The 25,611-nt window shown below is 37.8% G+C and overlaps 1 protein-coding gene across 7 annotated transcripts in view; it reads right to left on the bottom strand.

The window, feature by feature from the left end:
* Nucleotides 1-500: 500 nt before the first annotated feature.
* The window catches only part of Sap130 (Sin3A associated protein 130), a 71,230-nt gene continuing 46,119 nt past the window's right edge, over nt 501-25,611 (bottom strand). For 4 of the 7 annotated variants that reach the window (XM_027936841.3, XM_027936842.2, XM_071619244.1 and 1 more), the window contains exons 16-21: nt 15,004-15,362; nt 8,508-8,756; nt 8,192-8,317; nt 3,545-3,648; nt 1,684-1,797; nt 501-1,419 (exon numbers count right to left, since the gene is read on the bottom strand). In XM_027936841.3, the coding sequence (XP_027792642.2) occupies nt 1,261-1,419; nt 1,684-1,797; nt 3,545-3,648; nt 8,192-8,317; nt 8,508-8,756; nt 15,004-15,362 (1,111 nt within the window). In that variant the 3' untranslated portion in view covers nt 501-1,260. The remainder of the gene's footprint in view (nt 1,420-1,683; nt 1,798-3,544; nt 3,649-8,191; nt 8,318-8,507; nt 8,757-15,003; nt 15,363-25,611) is intronic. The other 3 variants (XM_071619246.1, XM_071619245.1, XM_071619247.1) reach the window with 2 other exon arrangements.

Below are 25,611 nucleotides of genomic sequence, written 5' to 3'. Positions count from 1 at the left end.
TGCAGGTCAGGGCAAAGGGACGAACTCCAGGTCCAAGGACTCCCTCCTTCCTTAAGACACGTTTCCAAGGAGGGAGGGCAGGTCTTGTCCTGAGGAAGAGGCTCTGAGACAATCTTTCCTGCCTGTCTCATGAAGGCCAGATAGAAGGGAGATGGCCAGTCGTGTGTCCAAAGGAAGCAGGACTGGGCCTTTACACGCAGATTAGAGGTACGAGCAATCTTCTGTGAAAAGAATCCAACTACCTGCAAGTTCTGCCTCCAGTACTGTAGTCTTCAGAGTCCTACAATTTAATCATCAGGTTTGTATTTAAGACAACCAAGAGCCAACAGACTACACCACTGTAACACCTTCCAATTACTGGGATGAGCAGAACTCCTACAGGGAATGACAAAACCTTAAGAGTGGGATCAATACCGCGTGAGAAACAACTGCAGGGTAAAGATGTACGTGATGTGCAGTACAATACTGATGCACTTTAGAAAAGATGCAAACTGCTCATGTACAAAAACCTCTTTGAGTCCTTTATTAAGGTTTGGAGATGTGTGGTACATACAATTAACAGCATCACACCAGCTACAGAAGTACAGGTAACCAAGAATGTACTTCAGAACAGGATCTCAGAGCAACTTATGGTGTCACCTGCTCTGAACCTCCACAAAAACCCAATTTGGACACACAGGACAGACAATATAACAACTTCACTTGGAAATGGTTCTTTAAAAAAGTAACAAGAACTGGTACTTTGAACCCTTTAAATGTGAGATGTGGCAGCTCTCTTGGTGCTGTGGCACTACTGAAAAAGGCCAACTTGGGCATCTGAAGGTCAGATAGAAGAACTGACTGGGGTGAGAAGAGGCTTTATTTTCAGTGTAGAGAGAGAACAGATGGTCCGAGTGGATACTTTCAGTCCAGGCTCAGTATGGGTCCTGCAGGAATCCACCAGATAAATACAGTCCATAAACTGGTAGGCTGAAAAAACGCCTGTCAGCCATCTGTGTCACTGTGCATCAGGAGTCACTTATGACACAGAGCAGGTTTAACGGGGATGTGCCTGAAAGAAAGAATGGGGCTCACTGTGCCAGGTCAACTCTGATCCTTCTGTGCCACTGGATGCCATGGGTCCCTCTGCTTTCATGTGTGAATTAAGGAACACTTCCTTTATTTCAATGTTCCATTTTGAAAATAGTCAAACCCCTCCCCCCCACCCCCACCATCATCATTCTTCATAAATTCTGTTTCCAAACTCTGATTCTTCTGGGTCTAGACTTTTTCCTTTCGCTTCAATTTTGACACTTTCTTGACAGTCCCATTCTTGTTTAGAAGCTTCAGAACACGATCTTTATGATCTAAAACCTTAAGCATGGAGTCTCTGGCCTCACTGATTTGATCCATCACAAGTTTACACCTCTGCATGTTTCCCTGGAACAGAAGATGGCACATCATCAGTCAGTGGCCACGAGGATGACATGGCTTTTTGAGAAATGGTGCCCTTTGGGCAGAGGTCATTTTGAAACTTTCACATAGAGAAAATTTGACCAGTGTTTCTTGGCAATGTAGGCTGAAATAAATAATACATTTTTACTAAAGATGCTGGAGTATGAGGCAAGGAAATGGGAAAAGTAAGATTTTACAGTAAACAATCTCATAAAGTGGGTGATCATAAGGGAAAGGGCTCATTCAAACCTGAATTAGTTCGTTTATTCGGTGTAGATCATCATCAGTTGCTGCTTTTTTCTTTGGGATAATCCCTTCCTGTAGGTTGGTAAGTCTTTCATAAACATCATGTTCTAGATTCGTCTACAACACAGAAGAAAAAGAACTTCATGACCTCAGAGAAACTTTTCTATGTTAACCTCAGGTAAATGAACCCATCTCCAATCAACTTTGAACAGTGGTGTAAGGGCTATTTGAGTGATAAAGTCCTTTCTCCCAAGGACTAAGGTATAGAAAGGTTACAAAACAGTGAAGGAAACTGGTCAACAATGGTTTGTAATATAATATGCCACAGTTCAGAGTCTGTCCTCAAGGAGAACGTTTTTCCTCTGAAAAACAACTTCACTCTTCTCACATAAATATGATTTTCTGCTAAGTGAAAACTAGCCAAAGGTTTTTAAATAATTTTTAATTAAAAAAAAATTTTTTTTTGGCACCAGCGATTGAACCCATAATTAAAAAGGGCTAGAATATAACTCAGTGGTTAAGTCCTTTTAAATATTTTATTTAGAGACAGCATCTTGCTGAGTTGCTTAGTGCCTCTCAATAAGTTGTTGAGGCTGGCTTTGAACTCTCAATCCTCCTGCCTAAGCCTCCCAAGCTACTGGGATTACAGGCATATGCCACTGTGCCTGGCTCAGCAATGTTATTTATTTATTTATTTATTTATTTGTTTATTAGAGAGACAGAGAGAGAGAGAATTTTAATATTTATTTATTTTTTTAGTTTTCGGCGGACACAACATTGTTGTTTGTATGTGGTGCTGAGGATCGAACCCGGGCCGCACGCATGCCAGGCGAGTGCGCTTCTGTTTGAGCCACATCCCCAGCCCAGCAATATGTTTTTTAGATCTTCATAGCAGACAATATTCTTGAGAACACTGCTATTCCAAAGATGGAAAAACTTTATGAGGTGGTTTTGTTTTTCTTTGGTGCTGGGGAGCAAACCCAGGGCCTCATGTATACTAGGCAAGTACTGAGTTACATTGCAGCCCTTTTTAATTTTTATTTTAAGACAGGAACTTGTGTTAAGTTACCCCAGCATTGAATTTGTTCTCCTCTTTGCCTCAGCCTTCTGAGTAGCTGAGATTACATGTATGTATCACTGGGCCTGGCTAATTGACCCCTCTTTACTTAGTTGGTAAAGGAGAAAGTCCTATCCTAAGGTTACAGAAAAGGCTGAACTATCATACAAGATCCACAAATGGATAGGGGAGATAAATGTCAGTTGATTAGTTACATATACTTATGGCCTAGGAAAGGAGGACAGGGCATGCCACTCAGTGACACAAAGGGGTTGCACTCAAAAAACAGAGTGAACAAGCAGGGGCTGTGGAAGGCAGGGTTTATAGTATATCAAGAGGGAGGGGATCACTTCTGTTCCCCACAGATAGGTGTGACTGGTTTGAGTAATAATGAAATCTGGTAGATCACTGAAGCCCACTACTCAATGAGAATCAGGAACTATTCTCAGTCCACAGAGTGAGGGGAATTATTTGATTAGAGGACCTTCTCTGAGGGAGTTGAGTGGGGAGGTGGGGCTCACGTGTACACTATTTAAGGTTACTGCTATTTCCTATGTCACCACAAGACATAATGTTGAATTTTAATTTTAGGTCTTATGCCATAGTTGTTCCAAATAAACTAAGATTTAGACTATAATCATATGTAACTGACATAGTGCTTACGAAATACAGCAACACATAAAAATCCTACCATAACCTGTTTTTGTCTAGAATGCTTCCAAATTACTCAAAAGAAAATGTTATATGCACTTAGACATCTCCAGCCTCTGTTCCTCTTTACCACAACAACTGTTGAGCTGCACCTACCAGCTGTAATAATTGGGCAGCACAGAGATGGACTTTCCAGCCTTGGGCACGACAGGATACTCCTTTCTGATTAGCTATTTCTTGCAGCATAGCTTTCTTCTCCTCTGGAACCATATAAAAACAAGTATGTTTCAATTTTTATAAAGCTCAGCTATTTGCATTTAAGCTGGCTAAGTGCCAGTATTTCATCAAAATTTTTTTACTTAAACATTTAAAAATAAGTCTTTGGCATTTAAGTCATTAGGAATAAGGTCAATAAGATGAATAAAGGCTTCCTTTTTGTTTACTCCAGAAGAAAGTTTTGAAGACTATACTCTGCTAATCTAGTGAGTTAAAAAGAACAAATTAATGTTCTAATCTCTTTTTATTTTGGGGCTGGGAATTGAACCCAGGGGAGGTTCTTTACCACTAAGTTATATATATATCCCTACCTCTTTTTATTTTGAGACAGGGTCTAAATTTCCAAGGCTGGTCTGGTCTCAAGACTTGTAATCTCAGTCTCAGCCTCAGTCTACCGAGTTGCTTGGACTATAGGCCTGCGCCACCACACCTGGCTCTAATTTTTCTTTTTTTGTGTGGTATTGGGGATTGAACCCAGGGGCACTACCATTGAGTTACATTCCCAGCTCCCTTTATTTTATTTTTTTTAAGTTTTGAGATGTGGTCTTCCTAGGTTGCTTAGGGCCTCGCTAAATTGTTAAAGCTGGCCTCAAAACAAATCCTCCTGCCTTAGCCTTATAGTCCAAGCAACAAGTGTGTACCACTGTGCTCAGCCCAGCTCTAATTTTTTTAAAATAGGGGGAAATGGTCTTTAGTGAGTAGAAGCCTTACTCAATGTGATGTTTACAAGCACATTGAGGGCTAGTCATTAAGTCTGGGAAGTTTCTTGATATTATTCAGTTCTTGGGGAATCACATGAATCAAGTGTGAATTATATTTCAAATTTGGAAGAAAAGTCCAGTAACCAAAATTGGAATAAAGTAAATATAAAATTTATCAACAAGACTGGGGAAAATCAGACTAGTATTGAGGGATGCTTTTAAAGTTGACTTTAGCTGTATTGGCAGTCTTTTTTTTTTTTTTTAAATATATTTTTAGCTGTAGATGGACACAATACCTTTATTTATTTATTTTTATGTGGTGCTGAGGATGGAACCAGCGCCTCCTCACACGTAGTAGGCAAGTGCTCTACCACTGAGCTACAACTGTGCCTAGACCTCTGCATGGTCTTAATTACTCTTTAGGACTTAAGATAATCTAATGTAATATGAATAACTGAAAATTATTTTAAAAACTAATTTTGAAAAACTTAATTTATATATTATTTAAACTCATATAATATATAACAAGAATGAACCTAAAGTAAGCTATGGACTTTGAGTGATAATGATGTGCCAAAGCAGTTTATTAGCATAAATATGATTTAAAGAATTTCTTAGCTTTTTACAGTAATTATAGAGTCACACATTACAGGACACTCTGTTACAGGGCATAACAGAGAGTAGGGCATGGTGGTGTGTACCTATAATCCCAGCAACTGGGAGGCTGAGGCAGCAGGATCACAAGTTTGAGGATAGCTTTAATGAGACCCTGTCTCAAAATGAAAAAATAAAAGAGGTGAGGATATAGCTCAGTGGTAGACTGTCCCTTGGTTCAATCCCCAGTATCAAAAACAAAACAAAAATTACCAATAAACACATGAAAAGTTGATCATCATCAGTTATTAGGAAAACGTAAACCAAAACCACAATGAAATACCCACTAGGATTAGTTGTAATAATAAAAAAAGATGGACAATAATTAGTGTTGTGAGGATGTAGAAAAAGCAGATCCCATAGGAACAGCTGGTGGGAAAGCAAAAACTGAGCAGAAGATTGAAAAAATAACATTATAACAGTTCCTAATATGCAACACAAATATTCGTGATTCATATCCTCTTTTATTTCAATCTTGCTAAAGACTCATGAGTTTTATTTTTTTTCAAAAAACTAGTTTTTGTTTCCCTTTTTCCCTACTGTTTTCCTGTTTTCAATTTCACTGATTCCTCCTCTTATCCTTACTATTTTCTTCCTTGTACTTGCTTTGACTTTGCTCTTTTTTTCTGGGGAGGAAACCTAAGACCTTCTGAATATTAGGCAAGCATTCCACCAAAAAGTTACATCCCCAGTGCCTTTGAGTTTTATATTTTTTAAAAGTTTCCTTGAGACTTTCTTTGTGACTGTGGATTACTTAGACATGTGTTATTTAAATTTCCATGGTTTGGAATTTTTTCTCTTATCTTTCTCATTGTCTTCTAGTTTGATTCCATGATGATTAATGCAGACACCCCATATGACTTCAATTCCTTTAAATTAGCTGTTTTATATCCAGAATAGGATCTATCTTTACATATTCCATAGCACTTGAAAGAATTGTATTCTATCAATGTCTATTAGATGTTGTTGGTTCATTGTGTTTATTCTACATTCTTGTTACCTGAGAATTCATTCTGCTAATTGTTGTGAATAAGGTGTGAATGTTCTAATTATAACTGTGCATTTGTCTATTTTTTTCTTTCAGTTTTGCTTTTAGTTCATATATTCTAAAAGCTCTTGTTTTTGGTTGCCTATACATTTAGGACCATTTCCTGGTCAACTGATTTTTCTAAAAGTATGTTTCTCTTTGTCTTCAGTAATTTTATTTTCTACTTTATCTAACTGTATTTTTTCATTTACTCTCTGCCAATCTGTTTTAATTGGTATGTTGAGACTATATTTATATTTAACTGAATACAACTGAAAGTTAAGGCTTGTGGCCATCATATTATGATTTGTTTTCTGTTTGCTTCTTGTGCTTTTTCCCTGTTTGTCTTTTTCATTCCTTCTTGTAAAAATTTTTTCAATATTCCAACTTGATTTATTTATATGAATATGACAAAAAAGTTGTCTAATAGTCAAGAGGCCTGGTGAAAATGAGATGTTACTATAAACACAGCCAATTAGTTATCTGGGAATCATAAATCTTTCAGCGGTCAAGCTAGCTTTCTAAAGATAATTATTGAAAAGTGAGTCTCAAAAACAATAAGAATCTTTTTAGGCTAAAATACTATCAGGTTGGGTTGGGGCTGTAGCTCAGTGGCAGAGCGCTTGCCTAGCATGCGTGAAACACTGGGTTCAATCCTCAGCACCAGATAAAAATAAACAAATGAAGTAAAGGCATTCTGTTCATCTACAATTACAAAAAAATTCTGCTACAGAATTCTCATGGCATTAACTGATGTTTAGTGATCTATGTCCTGGCTCCTGAAGGTTAAAACTCTCTGACCTCTGGAAATCTCACCTTCTTTTAAAATTTTAGAGTACAGTTGGCTTTCTGCATCTGTGGATTCAAACTTGTGGATTGTCAATACTTGAAAACCTGCATCTGTACTGAACATGTATAGACTTGCATTTACATTGTATTATATAAGTAATCTAGGAATGACAAAATACACAGAAAGATGCAGATACTTTACATGCAAAAACTACACCATTTTATATAAAGGAACTTGAGCATCCATGTATTCTAGTATCTAAGAATGGTCCTGGAATCAATTCCTCATTTATATCAAGGGATACCTGTTTAATTGTGAGGAAGAATAGACACAGCTGGGAAGCATAGTCATCTTCGTACTTCCACTGAGACTGAGCTGTCAGCACCTTTGTCCCTAATCACTGACATTTATGAATACCCCATTGAGGCCTCAGGAAAACCTACAGCTGTGCATGGTGATGTACTCCTACACTCCCAGGAGGACTGCAAGTCTGAGGCCAGACTGGGCAACTTAGCAAGACCCTGTCTCAAAATAAAAAAAATAAAATGTTCCAGTACCAACCCCCAAATTCCAAGTTTCCACATTGAATTTGTGTAGGAGAATGGGAAATGTGGTAAATTCTCTGGAAGCTCATACTTCTTGGTGCATTAATTTAATCTCAGATGAATGACACTTAAAAGTCCATCAGAAAAAATATCTATTGACATTGTGCAAAGTATAATTTAACCATTTTCATTTACATGTAGGTTTATTAAAATGTTCTCAGGTTCAAAACTTAGAGTCTAACACGTTAGGCAAAGTGAGTTACGCTACTGAGTTACCTACTGAGTTACACCCCTAGATCTATTTTTCTCTTCCTTTTTTTTTGGGTACCAGGGATTGAACCAAGGGGCTCTTAACCTCTGAAACACATTCCCAGCCTTTTTTTTTGTATTTTATTTAGCTCTTACTTAGTTGCTTTGAGCTTCACTAATTGATAAGGTTGGCTTTGAACTCATGATCTTCCTGTTTCAGCCTCTTGAGCCACTGGGATTACAGGCATGCGCCATCGTACCTGGCCTGTTTTTCTTTTATGATTATAATAATCTAGCCAATAAAGGGGAAAATGGGTCATCATAAATGTAGGTGGGAGACACTCATCAGTGTTATACCAGTTATACTAGGGAAGGGAAAGGGGAGGTAAGGGGAGGCACTGGGGAGCACTGGGGAATGAAATTGATCAAACTGTTATATGCACATATGAATGTTCTCAATGAAACTTACTGTTCTGTGTAATTAATAAACAACTAAAAAAAATACAGACAGTGTTATACCAGTTTCATGCATTAATATTTGATGTTTCTAGGAAGACTGACCTTTGACTCGGACATCGCTGTACCTCTGAAAATGGTGGTAAGCAGCTTTCCATGGGTTTCGATAGTGACGAAGCAAAGTGATGGGAGGTCTTGGACGCACTGGGACATACCTCACACCTTCCTCATCTATTCAAAAGGAAAGAAAAAAGACATTAAAGAGCTAATTACATATTTTTAACATTCTCCAAGTTTAATTCCAATCAGGAAAACTGACAATGGGGACACCCTCTGGGAAGTACATTTGACTAGTGAGAAGTATCAGGAGACAAGAATTAGCCTTAAAAAAAAAAAAAGAATTAGCCTAAGTGACCATTACCAATATACTCCTTGGGAGGAGACTTTCGCTTCTCAGCCTTCACCAGAAGATTTTTGGCAGTGGACTTCTCATCGTCAGTGCTGTTTGTCTCCATCATATCCCCCTCTTCTGTTGAGATCACATGCTGCTGTTTTCGAGGCTTTTTTCTTGGGGAGGCACCAGGTGGCAGGTCACTTGTAGGCATAGACAGGTTGTTTGCCAGCAAAGAAAGAGATGGAGACACAGTGTTGGTAGCCAGTGGAGGAACTGCTGTCAGAGGAAATGGAGCATAGACATCTATGAGAACCCAAATATCAAGGAATGCTTCACTTGATTTCCAGCAACAACAACAATTCAGAAGACAGTACAGACACCTAGTATTCCTTGAGCCTTTCTCTGGGCTTCTCACTGTGCCAAGCACTCTGAGGCAGAGGCTGTCAGATGTTTTGTAATGCCATCTTCACCTTCTGTCATTCTAGGACTCTTGCTTTAACAGAGGCACAATGCCACTAAGCTAAAAGAAGGTATTTCTTATCCTCTGTTGTAGGTGTGGTCAGATAAGATGAAAGCAGAGAGCTCTGTAGTACTTTTAAGGAAATTTCCTTAAAAGAAAGATGTTACTCTCTATTCCTTGTCTTCTTTCTGTGCCCTAGAGCCCAGATGTATGTTTGGAGCTTCAGTAGCTACCTTGAATCAAAAGCATGAACATCACATCCTAGGAGTTGCTGAGTGAAAGGTGGAAAGGGCCTAGATCCCTACAGATGGAGTCCACATACCATCGCTGGACTGTCTGCCTTGGGTATGCTTCAAGGGAAATAAATCCTTACATGTTGAAGTCACTGTTGTTCTGGCCTTTAAATATAAATTCCTACCAGATAACTTATTAACACATAATCTTAGAAACAATCTAAATATAGGAATTATTATTATCATCCCTGAATTCACAGATGAGAAACTATGACACAAGCCACATAAGTACCAAGTAGCAAAGTTGGAAGTTAACAGAAGCAGGATGGCTTCGGAGTCTGCACTGTTATCTACCATGGGAGATGCTGTGTCCAGGTAAAAGAAAGGGAGCAAACACTAGTTAGAGTTTGTAGGCTCACATATTTAGGGACTTAAACATACTCTAAAGGTTCACTGGACTCTTACTTCCAGTCTACTACCTACTTGCCCTACCCTCTCCAACCTCAGCTACCCATGCCAACAGCCACACCCTACACTGCCATCACTAATAATCCCAATACGCTTGACAGCCATCTCGGCCTCCAACTCAAGTCCAAACTCTCTTTCCAGGTCAGTCCCCTTCAAAAATAGCCTCCAACAAACTTTAGAACCCATGAGAAGATACTGGCCATCCATCTTACCACTTTTCTGCTATCACTTAAAACACTCATGTCCATTCTCTTTCATTGCCAGATTTAAATTCTATATTTTACTCATTTTATTCCTTCATTGTCCCTTTTCTTGCTTTACTGTTCTCATTTAGCAAATGCAAAAGAGGTTTAATTTAATTCTCCAACTATGTAGCTGAATGTAGCTAGAGACACACAGCAATGATGACTGGCCTCATTTGGACAATTCTATTGTGTTCGCTAAGTCCATTCCTTTTCTGGATGATTATTTAATATTTTCCCTTCCCTCAACCTTTTGACTATTCTTCCTCTATCTTTACTCTAAGTAGAGCCTCTTGCTTCTACTATTTATTGAAAAAGAAGCAATCAGAAGGAAATGTCCATAAATATCATTACTACATCTCCCCACATGGGCTGGGATCATATATTCTCTTCCTCCTTTGGGTTATCCCAGAAAAGACCAACTCTTTCAGAAACACACTGGACCCCACCTCCTCCCACCCCCTGAGATGCTGCTCTAGGAATTCTCATAGCTCTCTCTTGAATCATCAATTCTTCTTTTCTTGGTGGATTACTCCAATTAACATACAAAATTTGTTTCACCTTTTTTTTAAAAAAAATTTTTGTTCTAATTAGTTATACATGACAATAAGAATGCATTTATGCCCTTTGATATATATATAAATGGGGTATAATTTCTCACTTTTCTGATTGTACATGTTGTAGAATCCAATTGGTCATGCTGTTATATATGTACAAAAGGTAATAATGTCTGTTTCATTCTATTTGCCTTCCAATCACCATATCCCCCCTCCCCTCCCTTCTACCTAAAGTATCTCTGATCTTCCCTAGCACCCCCTCCTCATTGTGAATTAGCATCTGCATATCAGAGAAAACATTCAGCCTTTGTTTTTTTGGGATTGTCTTATTTCACTCAGGATAATATTCTCCAACTCCACCCATTTACTGGCAAATGCCATAATTTCATTCTTCTTTAAAGCTGAATAATATTCCATGAAATATTATTTTTATCCATTCTTCTACTGAAGGGCACCTAGGCTGGTTCCATAGTTCAGCTATTTTGAATTGAGCTGCTATAAATTTTGATGCTGCCACATCAGTGTAGTAGGCTGATTTTAAGTCCTTTGGGTATAGACTGAGGAGTGGGATATCTGGGTCAAATGGTGGATCTATTCCCAGTTTTCTGAGGAATCTCAATACTGCTTTCCAAAATGATTGGACCAATTTGCATCCCACCAGCATTGTATGAATGTAACTTTTTCTCCAATCCCTGCCAACATTTGTTGTTGCCCGTATTCTTGATGATTGCCATTCTGACTGGAGTTGAGATGAAATCTTACAGTGATTTTTGATTTGCACTTCTCTAATTGTTAGAGATGAACATTTTTCCATGTTTCTTTTCTTTTTTTAATATTTTTTTTCTAGTTGTCAATGGACCTTTATTTTACTTATTTATATGTGGTGCTGAGGATTGAACCCAGTGCCTCACACATGCTAGGCAAGTGCTCTACCACTGAGTTACAGCCCCAGCCTTCCATATGTTTCTTGATCAGCTGTATTTGTTCTTCTGTGAAGTGTCTGTTCAGTTCCTTAGCCCATTTGTTGATTGGGTTATTTGTTTCTTTGGTGTTAAGTTTTTTGAGTTCTTTATATATCCTAGAGATTAGTGCTTTCTCTGAGGTGTATGTGGTAAAGATTTTCTCCCAATCTGTAGGCTCTCTCTTCACATTATTGTTTCTTTTGCTGAGAAGAAGCTTTTTAGTTTGATACCATTTGATCATCCCCCATTTATTGATTCTTTATTTACTTCTTGCACTGTAGGGTCTTATTAAGGAAGTTAGATCCTAGGCTGACATGGTGAAGATTTGGGCCTTCTTCTTCTTCTAGTAGACGCAGGATCTCTGTTTTAGTCTCTCTCTTTGATCCACTTGGAGTTGATTTTTGTGCAGGGTGAGAGAGAGAGGTTCAATTTAATTTTGTTACATGTGGCTTTCCATTTTCCCAGCACCATTTGTTGAACAGGCTATCTTTTCTCCAGTGAATGTTTTTCTTAAAACGACGACGACAGCAACAGTAAAAAGCAACCCTCTTAGGGCTGGGAGTGGAGCTTGTGGTAGAGTGCATACCAGGCAAGCATACACAGTCCTGGGTTCAACCTCAGAACCCAAAAACAAAACAGACCCAAATAAGAACTTCACCTTGACATCATTTCCCTTCAGTTACTACCCTTCTTTTTTTCTATCCCTTCATAACAAATTCCTCAGAAGTTATCTGTATACAATGTTTGTATTTCTCCCCCAACTTTTTCTTGATCTTGCTCCCAATCAATCACCGTTGGGTTCAGTCTACAAAGTGATTTTATTGGCATTTATTCCCCAGATGACCTCATCCACTTACTGAGGCTATAGCTTTAAGAACAATTAATATGTATACTGATACCACCTCAATTTATATCTGCAACTTCACTTTCTATTCCAAAGTATCAGACTAATAGATCCCACTACCTATTTGCATGTCTAACAAACACACAACTTAAACTTAGCATATTAAAAACTAAACTCTTCCTACTAAATATGATCCTCCTGTGGTTTTCCCTATTTCAGCCAAGGGCAACTCCATGGCCTCCTGTTACTAAGACTAAAAACCTTGGGGTTGCCCCAGACCCTGTTCTCTCTCATTCAACATTCAATCTTTAAAGAAATCCTCATAAAAACACATCCAGAATTCAACCACCTCATGTTACTTCCATGGCTACTACCCTGGCTGATTCTGCACTCCTCCCTGAAAGTAATGCAACAGTCTCTCCAAAATCTCCTCATTCATCTCTGCCCCCACAGTCTTCTTCACACAGGAGCCACTATGTTCTGCTTAAAATCTAAGCAGCTCCTCACATTCCTCTTTTCAAGCCCCTCTAACAGTTTTCCACTGACCTTGGAAAGGCTAAAGTCCCTACACAGGCTGCAGAAGTTCTATCAAGGCAAAATAAATCCATGGAAGTATATACTTATGGCATAATACATTACAATAAAAAGTAAATAAATAGCAGGTTTAAAAACCTCCAGACATAGGCAGGTGCACTGGCACACACCTGTAATCCTAGCTGCTTGGGAGGCTGAGGCAAGAGGGTCTCAAGTTTAAGGCCAGTCTCAGAAACTTAGCAAGACCCTGTCTCAAAATAAAAAGAACTAGGGATGTAACTCAGCGGTAGAGTGCCCTTGGGTTCAATCTCCAGTACTAAAACTGAAAAACAAAACAAAACAACAACAAAAACTATAAATACAATATAACCACACCTCTTACTGAAAAAAACAACATAAGGAATAAAGCCTTCTCAATGAAATGGTGGGTAGTACTAGGTAAATGAGCACAAATCTTTTTTTTCTTTGTTCTTATTAGATATATATGACAGTATTTTGATGTATTGTACATAAATGGAGTATAACTTATCCTAATTACAATCCTGTTCTTGTATATGATGTGGAGTTTCATTGGTTGTGTATTCATATACGAATATAGGAAAATTCTGTCCTCCTCCCTTCCCTTCATCCCCCTTTGTCTAATCCAATGAATTTCTATTCCTGCCCCGCTCTTTATTGTGTGTTAGCAATTCACATATCAGAGAGAACACTTGGCATTTGGTTTTTTGGGATTGGCTTATTTCACTTAGCATGATCGTCTCCAGTTCCATCCATTTACTGGCAAATGCCATAACTTAATTCTTCTTTATGACTCAGTAATATTCCACTGTGTATAGATACTACATTTACTTTATTCATCTGTTGATTCCATAGTTTTATGTTGGTTCCATAGTTTTACTATCATGAACTGAATGCTATAAACATTGATGTGCCTGTGTCACTGTAGTATGCTAATTTTAAGTCCTTTGAGTATATATCAAGGAGTGGGATAACTAGGTCAAATGGTGGTTCCATTCCAAGTTTTCTGAAGACGGAGCACAAATCTTTTGTGTGTGTGTGTGTGTGTGTTTAGGTATATATGATTAGATATACATGCTGGGGATTGAACCCAGGGCTTTGTGCATGCAAGGCAAGCACTCTACCAACTGAGCTATATCCCCAGCCCTGGAACAAAAATCTTAATTTTCACTTTGCATTTGTCTCTATTTCATAAAATTTGTATACTGATTATGGTACTTTTATTAAGAAACAACAACAACAACAACAACAACAAAAAAAACAAAAACCCTCCAAAATGATTTGACTTTCATAAACTGGAAGTTTAGAGTTGAGAGGAAAGAGGTAGTGAATAGCTTTAAGATTTTACTAATCACATTTATCACGAGAGTATTTTCAATTTGGGCACAATGGCACACGCCTGTAATCCCAGCAGCTCAGGAGGTTGAGGCAGGAGGACTTTGAGTTCCAAGCCAGCCTCAGCAATGGTGAGGTACTAAGTAACTCAGAGAGACCCTGTCTCTAAATAAAATACAAAATAGGACTGGGACGTGGCTTAGTGGTTGAGGGCCCCTGAGTTCAATCCCTGGTACCATCCCCCTCAAAACTACACATCTTACTTTGAATGCTAGGAATTTATACTGAAGAAATCCATAGGGAAATATTAATATCTTTTCACAATTTTGGTTGAAATTAAAATTAATTACAAAAGGGAAACAAGATTGGCTTAAGTTTTCAAAAATAATTTCTTTCATTTAATAAAAATGAATGGAATGCAACTTTGGTTTTTTGGTACTGCGGATTGACCCAGGAGCACTTTACCACTGAGCCATATCCCCAGCCCTTTCTAATTTTTTATCTTGAGACAGGGTCTCACTAAGTTGCTTAGGGCCTCACTAAATTGCTGAGACTGGCCTTATACTTGCAATCCTCTTGGCTCAGACCCCTCAAGGTGCTGGGATTACAGGCTGGTGCCACCATATCCAGCAATGAAATGCAACATTTAAAATGGGCTTCATGTGGCTGAGGATATAGTTCATTGGTAGACTGCTTGCCTAACATACTGAGGCCCTAAGTACAAAACAAACAAACAAAACAAAAAGGGGCATCAGGGAGTTAGCTGGGTTTCCTTGCTGATGGTCTCACAGAGATGGAACTCTAGAGAGGAGAGTTAGGAAAAGGGAAAGGAACAACTGCCAAAAGTGAAAATTCTGTAAATAAACTTACCAGAAACTGGCCTCATGATGTCCATTGGTTCTACTTCTTCTTTCACTTTGATCTCAGGTACAGGAGGGCCCAAAACAGAGGAAAGACTGCCACCCACAGTGGCTGTTGGTGGTGGTGCAGCTGCAATGGTAGTGATGGGTGGAGTGATGGGGACTGCTCCAGGAATGGCTGAAAGGGAGACAGCTGGCTGTGATGGGGGACTGGCTGCTGCAATCATGGTTGGAATGGTTGGTGGAGGCTGCTGGGCAGTGGGAGGGACTGCGATGGTAGGCTGATCATTATTTTGATTGGATACTGTCTCCATGGACACAGTGACTGGAGTGGCCATAGACACGTGGATTTCAGATTTAGGTTTCACACTGAAACACAAAAGCAAAGCACACATAGCAGATAAGAGTAAATTGCCTTAACCTGCAACATCTCAGATGCTGGTATTTGTCTAATTATTTCTGTACAGCATACAGCACAAGTAACTCTCTATTCTTTGATTTTAAAAGTTCAACTTTGGGGCTGGGGATGTGGCTCAAGCAGTAGGCATGTGTGCGCGCATGCCTGGGTTCAAACCTCAGCACCACATACAAATAAAGATGTATCCGCCGAAAACTAAAAAATAAATATTAAAAAAATTCTTTCTCTTTCTCTCTCTCTAAAAATAAATAAATAAATAAAAATAAAAGTTCAACTTTAAGGTAACTTTTAAAAGGAACTCAGATAGGTATGTACTTATGAAGTTGGACACTGAACTCAGGGCCTGAGCATGCTAAGCACGTGTCCTATCATCAAAGCTACACCCCCAGCCTGACATTCAGGTTTGTGGTTCGTTTTTTTGGGTTCTGGGGATTGAACCCAGGGTGCTTTACCATTGAGCTACATCCCCAGCCCTTTTAATTTTCCCAGACACGGTCTTACTAAATTGCTTCTGGCCATGATAAGTTGCTGAGGAGGACCTTGAATTTGTGATCCTCTTACCTTAGCTTCCCAAGTCACCATGATTACAAGGGGTTGCCACCACATCTGGCTTATAATATCTTGTGTGCCCCACCCCTTCCAAATTTTTTAAAAACAGTTATCAATTAATTCAGAAAAAAAGAACATTTTAAATAAATCAGTCACTTCATTGTACACAGACTACTCATTGTTTTAAACTATTTTAGATGTTGATGGATCATTTATTTTATTCATTTATTTATATGTGGTGCTGAGAATTGAACCCAGAATTGAACCCTAGAATTCCTGAATACATATGTTGTCTTTGGAGTTTCTTTTTTTCCTTTTAATCTATAGATACACTCATATTGCACATAGTTTCTTATAAAAGAGGAAACTCATGGAAGTGGCAAAGTTCCAGATTCCACCAGAAAACTTCTAGAACTAATAAATGAGCTCAGCAAAGTAGCAGGATATAAAATCAATACCCATAAAACAAATAAATTTCTACACACAAGAGATGAATCTACTGCAAGAGAAATTAGGAAAACTACCCCACTCATAATAGCCTAACAAAACTTGGGAATCAATCTAATGAGAGGTGAAAGACCTCTATAATGAAAACTACAGAACACTGAAGAAAGAAATTAAAGAAGATCTTAGAAGATGAAAAGATCTCCTATGCTCTTGGATAGGCAGAATTAATATTGTCAAAACTGTCATACTACCAAAACTATTATATGGATTCAATGCAATTCCTAGTAAAATCCCAATGACATTCTTCATAGAAAAAAAAGCAATCATGGGATTCATTTGGGAAAAAGAAAAGAGACCCAGAATAGCCAAAGCAATCCTTGGCAAGAAGAATGAAGCAGGAGGCATCACAATACCAGACCTCAAACTATACTACAGAGCAACGGTAACAAAAACAGCATGGTATTGGCACCAAAATAGATATGTAGACCAGTGGTACAAAATAGAAGACAGAGACAAACCCATATAAATACAGATATCTCATATTAGATAAAGGCACCAAAAACATACACTGGAGAAAAGATAGCCTATTCAACAAACGGTGCTGGGAAAACTGGAAATTCACATGTGTGGCAAAATGAAAGTAAATCTCTCACCCTGCACAAAAATCAAAGACTTAGGCACTAGAACAGAGGTCTTACGTCTACTAGAAGAAAACATAGGCCCAAATCTTCATCATGTTGGCTTAGGACATGACTTCCTTAACAAGACTCCTAAGGCCCAAAAAGTAAAATCAAGAATCAATAAGTGAGATGGATTCAAACTAAAAAGTTTCTTCTCAGCAAAGGAAACAATAACCTGAAGAGAGCACCTACAGAATGGGAAAAAATCTTCACCATAAACATCTAAGATAGAGCAGTAATCTCCAGGGTACATAAAGAATTAAAAAAAACTTAACACCAACCCCCCCCCCCCCCAAATAACCCAATTTATAAATGGGCTAAGTGACCAGACACTTCACAGAAGAAATACAACTAATCAAGAAACACATGGAAAATTGTTCTTCATCTCTAACAATTAGAGAAATGCAAATCAAAATCACTTTAAGATTTCACTTCACTCCAGTCAGAATGGCAATCATCGAGAATACAGGCAAGGGCTGTGGATGTGGCTCAAGCGGTAATGCGCTTGCCTGGCATGCGCAGGGCGCTGGGTTCGATCCTCAGCACCACATAAAAATATAATAAAGATGTTGTGTCCACCAAAAACTGAAAAATAAATATTTCTCTCTCTCCTCTCTCTTAAAAAAAAAAAAAAAAAAAAAAAAAGGATACAGGCAGTAATAAATGTTGGCAGGGTTCGGAGAAAAAGGCACACTGATACATTGCTGGTGGGACTGCAAATTGGTCCAACCACTTTGGAAAGCAGTATGGAGATTCCTCAGAAAACTTGGCATGGAACCACCAATTGATCCAGTTGTCCTGCGCTTGGGTTTATATCCAAAGGATTTAAAATCAGCATACTACAGTGATGCAGCCACATCAATCTATAGCAGCTCAATTCACAACAGCTAAAGTATGGAACCAACCTAGATGCCCTTGAACAGATGAATGATAGAAAATGTGGTACATATACACAATGGAATATTATTCAGCCTATAGAAAAATGAAATTATGGACTGGGGATGTGGCTCAAGTGGTAGCACGCTTGCCTGATATGCTTGAGGCATCGATTCTCAGCACCACATAAAAATAAAGATATTGTGTCCACCTAAAGACTAAAAAATAAAATATTAAAAAAAATTGAAATTATGGCATTTGCCAGTAAATGGGTGAAGTTGGAGAATAAGCCAATCCCCAAAACCAAAGGTTGAATGTTTTCTCTGATAAGTGAATGCTGATGCATAGTTGGGGGCAGGGTAGGAAAGAATGAAGGAACTTTGGCTTGTGCAGAGGGGAGTGAGGGGAAGGGGTGGGACTGTGGGGATGGGAAGGACAACAGCAGAAGGAGACAGACATTTTCACCCTATATACATAGTATACTTTTTTTGGGGGGTGGGGGTACAGGGAATTGAACTGAGCCACATCCCCAGTCCTATTTTGTATTTTATTTAGAGAAAGGGTCTCACTGAGTTGCTTAGCACCTTGTTGTTGCTGAGGCTGGCTTTGAACTTTAGATCCTCCTGCCTTAGCCTTCCCAGCTGCTGGGATAATAGGCGTGTGCCACCGCACCTGGCTACCCAATATATATGTATGATTACACTACTGGTGTGACTCTGCACCATGTATAGCAAGAGAAATGAGAAGTTGTGCTCCATTTGTGTATAATGTGTCAAAATGTATTCTACTGTCATGCATAACAAATTAAAAAAATATTGAAGGGGATTGAGGGAGGGAGGAGAGGGAAAGGGGAGGTATTAGGGAATGGAATTGATGAAATTATACTGTTTTATTGTGTGCATGTATGAATATAGCAAATCCCACTGTTGTATATAATTTCAATGTGCCAATAAAAAGGGGAAAACAAACAATCAATAAGCTCTTTGTAAAAATAAGTAATATGGTACATAAAACATCCTGTTTTGCTTAAATGTTAGCACAATTTAAGGATATTGTGCCTCCCTTGCCAAATGTTCAGTACAAAATTGTATTTCTGCTTTTTATATTATTCATAGATAAAAATCAAAAAATATTCTGTTCTTTGTTTCATTAAAAAAAATAGTGTCAGCTGAGTTTCCATTGTGAAAAACAAAAACAAAATTGTGAGGAAAAATAAACCAAGCCTTGGGGACATTTAGGATACTTTCAACTGTATCAACATTCACATAATGAGAGTTGAAGCAGAAAGGGACAGAAATACTATTTGAAAATATAATGTGAGAAACTAATATGTACATCCATGTTTAATAAACTCAATGAAGGATCAACTTAAACCCATACCTCCTGGACACCTCATAGTTTATCTGCCAAAGTGTTGAAGGTATTTAAAAGTGAAATTCTGTAATTTGGCTAGATAAAAAAACACTAAATGTGGCAAAATATAAAAACAATTAAATCAAGCATTTTTTTTTTTTGGTATTTTCCCACAGATTTTAAGACTTTAAGGAAAAAAAATTGACAATATTACCTAAAATAAAAAAAGGGGTGGCACAAAGAGATGGTAAATGGGAGACAATATTTAACAATTAGGCCATTCCAGAAGTGCATTTGACAAATTCTGACAAATTGGAGATTCTCCCCCAACTCCCCCAAAAGTATAGGGGTTGGAAATTGATTAGTAAGAAAAAGACTATGAAAGAAACATAGATCAGAAGGTCATGGAATACCTAGCACGCACGCACATTCACACAAAGGACTAACCCAAATTTTACTGTGGAACTTCTAAACATCGGGAAGTGAATTCATTAAAAGTTTCAGAAAGAAACAAATACAACAATATGGGTCTGGGGATATAGCTCAGTTTGTAGATTGCTTGCCTTGCATGCACAAGGCCCTGGGTTCAATCCCCAGCACCACACACACACACACACAAATTGATATAAAGGTTGGGGTTCAAGATAGCATTAGGCCTTTGAAGAATAACAGCAAAATACACAAGACCACAAGACAACAGTAACACTTGAATATTTCTAAGGAATAATAGTGTCCAATCTAAAATTCTTCAAGCCCTTCTATCACTTAAGAGGGAGAAAAGTAGTTCTGTTTTTAGGTTGGGAAGATAAAGAGACATACTCTTTCCTAATTCTAGTACTAAATATAGCCAAACATCTGAGTGCAATGTATGACAAGCAACTAACTGTAGGGTAAAGGGAAGACACACTAGCTAGGGACCTAAGGACCTGCAGAACAACACAGCAATGAAGGGAAGGTAGGGATGGTGATGTTGTCTAGTACTGGTGATACCTGCTCAGGAGAGCTGCACTGATTCGGGGTATGGCAAACCAGTTGATTTCCTTATGGAGCCCTTCTAATTCCAGAGCTTTAGTTCCAGCAATTTGTACCTTGACCCTAAATTCCCAGAGGATAAAGCCTCTAATTTTGATAAGTCCTTTCCCATAAGGTTTTTGACATTTTTTACTTTCCACAGTTTTTTCAACAGTGTGATCAAATCCTGGAGTCTTGCCAATATATGCATACAATGGTATCTCAGAATATTTTTAAAATTTGCTCTTTTCTTCATATAAAGAAGTCAAGCATCATTCCACATGTTAAAGATCATCTATAAACTATTAGAACTTCTGGTCCATTTTGCAGAACTTATTATTCTTCATTTCTTGCAGTTATTTACAAATATTTCTCCCTAATTTGTCTTCTGCTTTGCTTAAAAAAAATTTTTTTTTTTTCTTTTTTGGTCCTGGGGATTGAACCCAGGACCTTGAGCAGCATGTTAGGCAAGTACTTATCACAAAGCTACATTTCCAGCACTAAGTTTTTTCTTGACAAGTTAAAAAAGATTTCTTAAACTGAGTCAAATTTCTTAATGCTTCCTTTTAAAAAATAGCTTCTAGATTTTTAGATTATAAAAAAGATTATAAATAAATTTACTCATTTTCTTCTTTTTGTTATTTGCATGGATCTGTCTTTTGAGGGTTTTTTTTTTTTTTTTTGTTGTTGTTGTTTTAAACTTTTTTCAGCTTCTCCGGTTATTTTCCCTGTTTCTTTTTTTCTTTTTGCAGTGCTGGGGATCAAACTTAGGACTCTGAGCATGCAAGGCAAGCAATCTATCATTGAGATACATTTCTTATTTCACTTGTGCTTTTTTTTTGTTTTGCTTTTTGTTTTTCTTGGTTAGTGCTAGTCTGTTTTCTAAATCACTGATTTCTGCCTCTCTATATATTATTTCCTTTTTTTCCATTTTGTTTTCTGTCATTGTAGGTTGATAATTTGCAATGTTTTAATTGACGTAAGTATTTTTTTAAAAGTTGTAGATGGACACAATACCTTTATTTATTTTTAATGTGGTGCTCAGGATCAAACCCAGTGTCTTGCATGTGGTAGGCAAGTGCTCTACCACTAAGCTACAACCCCAGCCCTGCCATAAGTATTTTAAGGCTATGAATTTTCCTCTAACTACTACTTTAGAAGCAGCTCGATGATATTAATAGTGTTTTCCCTGGGTTTGTTTTTCTGTCCTAATTTCCCCCTTTTAAAGAATAAAGTATATCCTCACTTTAACTAGTTATATCTTCAATGACTCTCTTCCCAACAAGGTCACATTCTGAAGTATTGAGGATAAAGAATCCAACATGGGAAATTGGGGGGAACATAATTCAACTCATTATAAAGTCATTTCCATGTACTGTAATATGACATATGCTTGATCTTTTACCTCAGTATGATCTGTATGAATTTTCTTTTCATTTTCATCCTCTGTTTTATACTGTTTTCTGCAGTTTTAATTTTGCCTTCATTCTGTGGCATCACCTAGTGCTTTGCTGAGTCTTATCAACTTGGGTCATCTCTGTATGTTTTGCTATTTACTCTGGGAATCTGTACATTTCATCTTTGTGTCTCCCTTCATAGAGATATAGTTATTTCATTAAGCTGTTAGATTTCACAATGGAATGTTTGTTTTGTGTGTGCTAGGGACTGAACCCAGATGTGCTTTAGCACTAAGCTATATGCCCAGCACTTTTTATTTTCTATTTCGAGAGAAGGTCTAACTAAGTTACTTATTAGGGCCTTGCAAAATTGTTGGGATTATGGGCATGTACTACCATACCCGGCCATGATAGAATGTTTTGTTATAAATCTCATGTTCCCTGGTGAGTGTTTTAGTGAGCAAATTAGTAATATTTTGTTGCTCTTCTCTGTTTAATCTTCCTATCAGTTATTATTCCTCATCAGAGAATGAGTTAGGCTATGCCTAAAACCAGTCATTTACATGAGAATCCTTCTCCTTGCATGTGGTAGTATGGGGAGGTTGTTTCTCCAGCAAGTTATTTTTTCATAATTCAAACAAACTCATTTTGGGTGTCACAGAAACAGAATGACTACTTCATATAAGGCCACAATGGGTGCATGTGTGGGACCCCATCTCCACAATGTCTCTGAATTACACTAACTCCAAAAATGATTCTACAAAATAGTCCCTCCCCAACCCCAATTTCTGCATCTGCTATGACAAATAGGAAGACTTGGGGATGTGGCTCAAGCGGTAGTGCGCTCGCCTGGCATGCATGCGTCCCGGGTTCGATCCTCAGCACCACATACAAAGAAAGATGTTGTGTCCTCTTAAAACTAAAAAAATTTAAAAAATAAAAACAAATAAAAACAAATAGGAAGACTTGGTATGCTCTTAATCTTCAGGAACTAGACACATTTTTTTTAGCACTTTAAAACTAAGTCCATATTTTATTTGGATTTTTAAAAAATATATTTTAGGGTTGAGATATAGTTGGTAAAGACTGATCGCCAGTTTCAGAAAAGACAAAAGAAATCCATTTCAAACAATAAAAACAAACGTACTAATTTAAAACTGTTAATAACTAGGGTTAGGGGTATATCTCAGTTCTAGAGCACTTGCACATGTGAGGCTGGGGGTTCAATCTCCAGTTATGCCAATAAAATCAAATCAGACAAAAATGTAGTATCAAATATTGGCAAGAATGTGGAGAAAATGGAAACACACATTTCATGTAGATGTAAATGAGTACAATGACTGGAAACCAAATTAAGCTACACATTTACTTTGACCCAGCAATGCTACTTGTAGAAACACATCAAAGAAATGTATGCAAAAGAGCCAATGATAGAGGAACAAAGAGATTCATGACAATATTACTACAGTAAAAAACGGAAATAACTGAAGCATTCAGTAGCCAATGTTTAATAATGGTACCAACAATGGCAGGAACATCATGTAATACAGTTTCCTTTGGTGGTTTTCCATTTTCCTAACCTCTGACAATGATAGGTCCCCTAAGGCATGGTCCTTATTTTACTTTTAGTCTCTATTTATACTCTTCCAACTGTCAGATAGGGATCATGATCACTGAGTAATATCACTTCATTACAAGTCTGGTGGTGATCAGTTACTGCACATCTGAACCAGTTATTTCATAGTTCATGAAAGCAATTAAGTGTGTAGGTGTGCTCCTCTGCTTCCCCAGCAATAAATCCAAGTGAAATTTTTACAAAAATGGAGGACTGAGAGAAAACTGGACAACAAAGATGAAAAATGCAGGAAAAAAATTTCTGAAATAAGAACAGAAACAACAACAACAAAAACACCCCCCACCAATCTCAAAAAGTGATGCTGCTGTAGAAGGGAAAACTGGCTGTGAGTAAATATAAAAATGGCCCAGCAAAGAGAAGAACAAGACCTAGGCTTATAGGAAACTATGGTATGGACCATACTGAAAAAGTCTTATGAATATTTTTTAAAAAAGGTAAAGTTGCTTTAATTTTGTCTTTTAGTTTAAATTGCACTAGGAAGCTCTGGTGGATGGACAATTTACTGAGGTGAACTAAAAAAGAGTAATTTTTTTTTTTTTTTAAATCACAATCATTCAAGGCCAAAGTGTTGAAGATATTTGCTACACTAACAGAAAATGGTAGTCACCAGAAAAATGAAAACCTTTTACTGTGGATAAAGCTGGTTTCATCATTTCAGAAGTCAGCATGAATATGACTGATTTTAAACACTAGTGAAGCTGCTAGCACAGAAAAAGATGCTGCTGTGAAATATATACCCAGGATCTAAGCAGCAGCAAAGGCAAGTGGTTTTGATGAAAAAAACAAAACAAAACAAAAACAAAAACAAGTACTACCAGGTGTGGTGGTGCATGCCTATAATCCCAGTACTTGAGAAGCTAAGGCAGGAGGATTGCCAAGTTTGAGGCCAGTCTCAGCAACTTAGTGAGGCCCTAAGCAAATTAGTGACACCCTGTCTCAAAATAAAAAAAAAAAAAGAAAAAAAGGAAAAAAGTAAAAATTCTTCTATTTAAGGGGGAAAAAAAAGTACCTGAAATAAAGCTAGTAAAAATCTTCACATTATAGGAACTGTGAGAGATTTCACAACACTGAATATGTAAAGGATGAAATCTTAGAAATGGGTCCTATCTTGTTAAGAAGTGTAACAAACTGGGTGCAGTGGAATTTGACTGGCAGGCTGAGGCAGGAAGATCAGAAGTTTCAGGCCTGCCTTGGCAACCTAGCAAGACCCTGCTTCACAGAACTAACATCATCAAAATGGCGATATTACCAAAAGTTCTCTATAGGTTTAATGCAATGCCAATCAAAATCCCAACGGCATTTCTTGTAGAAATAGAGAAAGCAATCATGAAATTCATATGGAAAAATAAAAGACCCAGAATAGCAAAAGCAACTCTAAGCAGGAAGTGTGAATCAGGCGGCATAGCGATACCAGATTTCAAACTATACTACAGAGCAATAGTAACAAAAACAGCATGGTACTGGTACCAAAACAGGCGGGTGGACCAAAGGTACAGAATAGAGGACACAGAGACTAATCCACAAAGTTACAACTATCTTATATTTGATAAAGGGGCTAAAAGCATGCAATGGAGGAAGGATAGCATCTTCAACAAATGGTGCTGGGAAAACTGGAAATCCATATGCAACAAAATGAAACTGAATCCCCTTCTCTCGCCATGCACAAAAGTTAACTTAAAATGGATCAAGGAGCTTGATATCAAATCAGAAACTCTGCATCTGATAGAAGAAAAAGTTGGCTCCGATCTACATATTGTGGGGTCGGGCTCCAAATTCCTTAATAGGACACCCATAGCACAAGAGTTAATAACAATAATCAACAAATGGGACTTACTTAAACTAAAAAGTTTTTTCTCAGCAAGAGAAACAATAAGAGAGGTAAATAGGGAGCCTACATCATGGGGAACAAATTTTTACTCCTCACACTTCAGATAGAGCCCTAATATCCAGAGTATACAAAGAACTCAAAAAATTAAATAATGAGATAACAAATAACCCAATCAACAAATGGGCCAAGGACCTGAACAGACACTTCTCAGAGGAGGACATACAATCAATCAACAAGTACATGAAAAAACGCTCACCATCTCTAGCAGTCAGAGAAATGCAAATCAAAACCACCCTAAGATACCATCTCACTCCAGTAAGATTGGCAGCCATTATGAAGTCAAACAACAACAAGTGCTGGCGAGGATGTGGGGAAAAGGGTACTCTTGTACATTGCTGGTGGGACTGCAAATTGGTGCAGCCA

The sequence above is a fragment of the Marmota flaviventris genome, chromosome 11, assembly GCF_047511675.1.
Source record: "Marmota flaviventris isolate mMarFla1 chromosome 11, mMarFla1.hap1, whole genome shotgun sequence".
Classification (NCBI taxonomy): Eukaryota; Metazoa; Chordata; class Mammalia; order Rodentia; family Sciuridae; genus Marmota; species Marmota flaviventris.
Note: the sequence above shows the minus strand (reverse complement) of the source record. Positions and strands in the feature narration are given on the sequence as shown.